The 7500-nt window shown below is 27.5% G+C and overlaps 2 protein-coding genes across 3 annotated transcripts in view; both read right to left on the bottom strand.

The window, feature by feature from the left end:
• Window positions 1-2822, bottom strand: part of LOC118451283 (chronophin) — a 5751-nt gene extending 2929 nt beyond the window's left edge. For both annotated transcript variants that reach the window (XM_035887681.2, XM_085658812.1), the window contains exons 1-6: window positions 2252-2822; window positions 1978-2138; window positions 1227-1364; window positions 906-1116; window positions 689-833; window positions 305-515 (exon numbers count right to left, since the gene is read on the bottom strand). In XM_035887681.2, the coding sequence (XP_035743574.1) occupies window positions 350-515; window positions 689-833; window positions 906-1116; window positions 1227-1364; window positions 1978-2138; window positions 2252-2342 (912 nt within the window). In that variant the 5' untranslated portion in view covers window positions 2343-2822 and the 3' untranslated portion in view covers window positions 305-349. The remainder of the gene's footprint in view (window positions 1-304; window positions 516-688; window positions 834-905; window positions 1117-1226; window positions 1365-1977; window positions 2139-2251) is intronic.
• The window catches only part of LOC118451282 (mitochondrial amidoxime-reducing component 1), an 8660-nt gene extending 5288 nt beyond the window's left edge, over window positions 1-3372 (bottom strand). Inside the window, exon 1 of the mRNA XM_085658811.1 lies at window positions 2936-3372. Coding sequence (XP_085514937.1) covers window positions 2936-3007 — 72 coding nt within the window. The 5' untranslated portion in view covers window positions 3008-3372. The remainder of the gene's footprint in view (window positions 1-2935) is intronic.
• Between the last annotated feature and the right edge of the window lie 4128 nt (window positions 3373-7500).

The raw sequence follows: 7500 nt of genomic DNA, 5'->3' as shown, positions 1-7500 counted from the left end.
ATATATATATATATATATATATACACTTATTGACTGAAAAACAAAAAAGAAAAGACAATGGTGCGAAAATAATAACATTATTATCATTATTATTATTATCACATATTGAAATAAATTTTCATAAATGAATATATTTATTTAATATTAAAAAGTGATAGATTTAATACATAATACGTAAAATCGTGATCTATCCGTGTTCAGTTCCGTAGAAAAGAAACAGAAGAAAAGGAAATTAAATGAAAAGAAAAGAAAAGAAAAGAAAAGATAGAGAAAAATAAAGAATAATAATAGAACGCTCTATTACGATATATAATTCTCCTTATTTGTATCCTTATATTTCTATAAGATTTTAAGCCATTGCCTCGAGGATGGATAGTAATTGGCCGAAATTTGGTAGATAATATTCGGGACGTGTATCATCGTTTCTTTGTGATTCCTCAAAACTGTCACAGCCGGTGCTAACAAAGAACTTTTGAAAGCCACACAAGGCACCGAATTTCATATCATGATTTACTCTGAAATAAATATTCAAAAAGGTGATAATAATAAAAGAAAAAAAGAAGAAAAAAGAAGAAGAAGAAGAAGAAGAAGAGGATGAGAAAGATAAAAAAAAGAACAAAAAATAAAGGGGGAAAATGAATAGAGGAAAAAAAAATAGAAACGACGAGAAATGTTAATAGTAACTTACGTATCGCCAATGAATAAACATCGTTTTGGATTGATAACGTTACAAAATTCGAAAATATAATTTCGCAATGTGTCACTGGGTTTTCCACAAGAAATTGGCGTTCTACCGCTACCTTCGGTGACTATGTCGATCAATGGGCCCGGTCCTGCGAAATTACAATTGACAAATTACTGTTCAAAGATACAAGAGATCAATTGAATGACAATGAATATTGTACCTAATATCAGGCTATCATTGCCACAAGATACCCATTTGTCAAGGGCACCAGTAAGATACAATACGTCTTTACGTTTCAAACATGAAATGGCTAAGGTCAATTTGGCCCAATTACAATTCACATCGAAATCAGTGATCACAGCTTTCACTGATTGCCGATCTTTGACCGAATTGATGGTTGCTGGAACGTTGTCTGGATAAACATTTGGTTCCTAATTAATTGAAACAATCAAAATGTCATTCAATCTTTCCTTAAATGTTAAATGATTTTTTTTTCTTCTTTTTATTTTCTCATTTTTTTTAAATAATCAAAAAAGCATACCTTTTCATCTAATAACTCGATACCGGCATCTATTAGAACCTTTCGAAAGGGTTCCATAGCGATGGTAAAGGCTTGACCTTGAAAATTAATTTTCTTTAAATACCAGGCTATAACTTTCGATGGAATAATAACTTGTTCCTGAAAATAAAAGAGCTAATGTTAATTCGTAATTATTTACATTATATGAAATATTTTCATCCGCTTGGTAGCTTTAGTCGAATAATCGAAATAATAAATTCGTATAATGAAACGAAAAAACAACAAGCTATTGATAATATTATCTTTTTTAACCTAATAAGACAAATTGTTTCTCTCTTTCTCTCTCTCTCTCTATCTCTCTCTCTCTCTGTCTTTCTCCCTCTTCCTCTCTTTAAAATATATTTTTTAATCTCATTGCTATATCACTTGTTTAAATGTTAATTGTGTTGCCTAACATTTATGATCATGAGTTCAAAAGATAATTATTTCCTGTGAAATGTATCTTTAAATATGTTATTGATCCATAAAAATGTTATATTCTATTTTCTTTTAAAGAAAACAAAAATGATTTATATATATATATATGTATATATATATATATATATATATATATATATATATATATATATATAGGTAGAATTAACAAATGCAAATAGATATAAAAAATCGATTGATATCGACGATCATATAGATCGACAATATTAAAAAATCATTGGCATGAATAATTGAATTTTGGAATGACATTAATTGAAAACATATTCTAATTACTCACGTCTTTAGTCTCGAGGCCATTAATACGAAGTCTTTCACAAATCTTTCTTGTACCGGTCGTTGCATTGTTCGTCACGAGAAATATCTTCTTTCCGAAGCTTTGCAATTTTTTCAAAGCTTCGATACTATTTTCAATGGGCGAATCAATGTGCCAAAGAACACCTGTGTCAGTCACGAAAAAAGGGTAAAAAGAAGAAGAAGAAGAAGAAGAATAAAAACAGAAAAATGAATAATTTCAATTAAATGAAAAATACAATATTTATTTCTAATCTTACCGTCACAATCCGACAGGACGATATCGAAGGAATCGAGGAACCTTTGAATCTCCTCTTCTTTCACATTTCTCAAATCCTTTGTTTCTGACATGATGTCGATTTTCAATCGAAACGTAAAAAGGAAAGAAAAAGAAAAGAGGATAAAATTCAAATAAAAATAATAGAAACAAAAAACGATTATATCCCCTTATATCCTTCTTTTTTCTTTCTTTTTTTTTTTCTGTTTTTTTACCGTTCGTAAGAAAAACTTGAATAAATAAATAATTAAATAAACGAACGAATTGACGAACCAATAAATAAATAAACGAATAAATAATTGAATAAATTAGAAAGTCGATTGAATTTAAGTTATTTAAAAATGAACGTAATTAACGAATGAAAAATAATTTTCGTTTAATAATGTTCGATAAATACACACGCACGCGCACGCACATACACACACACACACACACACACACACAGGTATAGAAAAACACGTGTACGTATGCGCGCGCAAGCTAATTCTCTTTCTCTCTCTCTTTCTCTCTCTCTCTCTCTCTCTCTCTCTCTCTCTCTCTCTCTCTCTCTCTTTATCTCAAAATATAAGTCTCACGACAATATCGATTCTATGAGGATGTCAGTTTAGAATGAGAGAAGAGAGGAGCTTTCCAATGATGATACGTGTACACAGCAACGCGACGATACCTGTACTGCGAGGGTTGCCGGCCTTCTCTTCCACGTCCTCTTCCTCGTCCTCGTCCTCGTCCTCGGCCTCATTGCTATCGCTAATCAATGTTCACAATCTTTTCTTTCGAACAATTTTCTTCACCGAAGAAAAAAAAAAAAACTTCCTTAGTACATTCACCTTCACAACAATGACCCATCACATGTTTCCTTTTTTTTTTTTCTTTCCTCTTCTTTTTTTTTCTTCCCTCCTCCTACTTTTTCTTCTTCTTCTTCTTCTTCTTATTCTTCTTCTTCTTCTTCTTCTTCTTCTTCTTCTTCTTCTTTTCTCTTTATCGATCAACCCGATCTATATATATGTATATTTATGCACCATTTCTATTTTATTTATAAATACAGAACAGAAAGAAAAAAGTATCATATGTATCTGACATGTTGCTTACTATTCCACGATCACACTTCTTCATACTCCTAACAAATCCATTTATGCGCATGCCCCAGGAGCGTACAAGAGATTCGATCTATACGCGAATTTGTAGATAAGTCGTCATCGTCGTCTTTAATATTTTATCGATTTGAATTGAATTTTTAAGTGGGTCAAAAAAATTTCTTTGTTTTTATTTGTTTTTTCTTTTTCCTTTTTTTTTCTTTTTTCTTTTTCCTTTTTTTTTTCTTCTTTCTTTTTATCATTTCTCTTTTACTCTTCTTTTTCTTATCCCTAATTTTTCTCTTTAATATGCATACATCTAAATGAAATAATCGACGCTTTTAACGTGAATTTGGATTTATTTTTAATGAAGATAAAAACGTTAAACAAAAGCGAAAATGAAAAACGAAACGAAATAATGATATTCGAAATCAGCAAATAATAAGTAAATTATAAATTCGAATTTGATAGTTATTATTAATGAAATTGTGATATTTATTTCTATCGCATGTTATATTTCCATACATTACGAGAGAAGTTACTATATATATATATATATATATATATATATATATATATATACATATATATATATATATATATGTATTTTTGTTTCCTTTTTTAATTTTTTTTTCATTCTTTTATTAGTCTCGTACAAAGGAAACGTATAAATGTAGAATAGATGACCCGAAAGTTCACAGACTTCTTTTGTAGATCAGCCAATGGAATAATATTGTAATGCGTTCTTTGTCGTTCTTCGGTTTTAAAAAGAAAAAAAAAAAAAAAAGAAAAAAAAAAGAAAGAAACAAAAAACAAAAAGGAGAAAAGGAATCGTACAGCGGGACGAATAGTAACGTTTCAATGGAAATCAAAATTTCTGATATATCAATTTTTAACAAAGTAAAATTTCATATGACAGCTTAGGATAAATATTTTAAATTACATCATGTATGTATTTACGTCATGGGAATTAACGCTTCTTCGTGAAAACATTTCATAATCGACGATATTCGTCATTGTTATGCATAATAATCGTTAGAAATATAATCTTATCGTTTAGCGGTTTAATAATAATTTTCAATTCGTAAGAGGATAATTTTTTCTTTTTAAATATTTTCTCGTTAAAAGATTTTATGTCAAAATTCATTTTCAAGGAAATTTTTTTTACTGCCAGACGTTGTTCTTTTTTAAATTTTAAAATATCGATTCATTTCGAGCTAATATTATTGGAAAAATCTTTCAAAGTGATTATCGGTTCGTTATTATTATTTTTCCTTCTGATATTGTATCTCGTAGAACGACTTTGAAAAAATTGAAAAATTTTATTACGATCATATTTTTCATATCACTACCGATCATCATTTACTCGATCTTATCTATCGTAAACTTTCAAAAATTACAAAGAAGAAGAAAAAAAAAAAAGAAACTAAATACATCAAATAATTCATTTAATTAGATTAATATTCATGCCGATCATTAAGCAAATTTCTTATTCCGTTATATAATTTTAGACGTAAATAAGGAAAATCTTAATAATTATGCTCGCTTATCATCTCTCTCAAACTAGATAAGATATCAATTCAAAATCACGTGATTTTGTGTTAATCAACTTCTCATTTGTACTATTTCAAAAGAAATAGTTTTTTTTTAACTCGTAATTGCGACTATTTTCTTATCTTTCGAATTTAATTCGATCAAATGTAGTAACAATGTTAGAAGGATCAGGAATAATACATAAACGACGAGTAAAAATTTATTTCTTGAAGTTGATCCGATCAAAAAAAAAAAAAAAAAAAAAAAAAATAAGAAAAGAAAAAAATCCATTAAATGACAAGGATGAAGAATAAAATATAAACGAGTAAATACTTACAATTAATAAGTAACTTTTATTGTCCGAGGGTTTTTAATGATCATCTAACGCGTTTGGGTTAATAGAATTTCAATTTATTAAGTTTTTTCCTAGCCGTCAGTGTCTTGATTCTCATTTACAAAGGTATTATATGGCTGCAGCGATTATAACTGATCAATGATAATAATAATCATAATAATAATAATAATAATAATAATAATAATAATAATAATAATAATAATAATAATAATAATAATATTAATAATAATAATAATAATAATAATAATAATAATAATAATAATAATAATAATATTAATAATAATAATAATAAGAAGAAGAAGAGGAAGAAGAAGATGAAATGAGAATAATAATAATTATAATCATAATCATAATAAAGATCATCATCATCATCATAAAAATAATGGCGATAATATTCATTAATCGACGATTTAATATAAATTATAAATCTGATAATTAATAATAGTTTTATATATGTATATAATTAAGAATATATTAAAATTGATAATCGCAATCGTGCAATTGTTTCTACCTTCTCTCTCTCTCTCTCTCTCTCTCTCTCTCTCTCTCTCTCTCTCTCTATCTCTTTCTCTCATACATACATACTTTATATTTTTCTCATACATACACTTTAACCTTTCTTTATGACGTCTTTCCTTGATACGTACTCGTTGCAGATTCCTTGCAACATATGCATTTTCTCTCTCTCTCTCTCTCTCATTCTTGAAAAAAAAAGAACCTTATATACTTACTTCAAAATAAAAGTCGTAAAAATAATTAATCGTTAATGAAAATTCTCTCTTATTTTTAAGAGCTGACTAGAAAACAAATGAATTCTTTTGTTCGTTTCTCCCTCGTATGTTCATCCTCCTCTTAAACCCCTCGTCCTAATTCGTGTTTATTTTTTTATTGTTCATTTGAAAGTTTCCATTCTGCGGAAAGATGAGAAGACAGGAAACTGATTCGAACGTCGTTCGTTTAAAAATTCAGATGAGATGATTTTGTCGCATTTACTTTTTTTTTCCACAAAATTTTGTCTCCGGTTTACTTATTCATTTATTTATTTATTTCTTCATTCATTCATTTATTTATCTATATATTTAATTATTTATGTATTTGAATTAACTCGTAACCACGCTATTTTCTATGTTTATGTTTTACTACGACAAAATTTATTGCTTTTTGTTTTCGCTCGCGATAACGTGAAATACTGTGTGGAATAACGTGAAAAAAACGGCAGTGTTGGTCGCGATACTGGCATTTGTTTCTCTCTCTCTTTCTATTTTTCTTATTCTTTTATTTCCGTTTTGTTTTTCCTTACTGTGTGGAATCAATTCATTGAAATATTCATAGGAATGAAATAAACGACGTTATGTTTTTTCGCGAATACTATTTGCGAAAATACATTCATTATATTAATAACTAAAGGATGAATATTATCTATTCGTTTTTAAAATACCTTGAAAAGATAATATTACAATGAAATGTTACTAGGGAAACTTTCGGGATTTTTTATTATTCGACAAAATAATAAAGAAAAAAGTCGATTATCATTATTATTGTTGAATTTCAAAATTTCAATTAGGAGGAAAATAAAAGCATTATCTCTATATCGTTCTGTGAAATCCATGATTCGTCTAATTCATGAGTATATGTACACACACGTATATATATATATATTTTTTTTTTTTTTTTAATTATTTATTTCATGTCGAAACGTTCGTGTAAATGTTTTCAATATTAAATATAAAAAGAAAGAAGAAAAAGAAAAGAAAAAGGAAAGAAATAAAAAAAGAAATGAAGTATTTTGTGAATGATAAATTTTGAAGAAAAATAAATAAAAATTAATAAAAATAAGAAGTATCCTGATTCTAATTCATATTCAATCGAACGTGTTCTATGGTAAAGAAACGAAAAAAAAAAAAAAACAAAGAAAAAATCGTAGAAGACGTAACATTGTAGTACCAATAGATTTTTCTTTTCTCTTTTTTTTTTTTTTTTTTTTTTTTTTTTTTTTACTTATTGAAACGATACGCGTACTTACTCACGCCGTTGATATCTTATCTTTTTTCTTTTTTTTCTTTATTCATTCGTTCGTTTTCGCTAATTCGCCCGTTCGCAATTACATCCTAGAAACTTTCTATTGAATTTCGTTTGTCGACGATGATCATGAACTTGGGCACGTTTAGTGCCCAATTGATAGATAATATTTATTGTAATTATACGATAAAGAGATTATAAATTTTCAATGATAAAATCATTAACGACAGTAACGCTTAGTTTTCATTATAG

The sequence above is a fragment of the Vespa mandarinia genome, chromosome 8 (assembly GCF_050613455.1).
Source record: "Vespa mandarinia isolate Hongniang chromosome 8, ASM5061345v1, whole genome shotgun sequence".
NCBI lineage: Eukaryota > Metazoa > Arthropoda > Insecta > Hymenoptera > Vespidae > Vespa > Vespa mandarinia.
The sequence above is the reverse complement of the archived record's forward strand: the minus strand, read 5'-3'. Positions and strand labels throughout refer to the sequence as shown.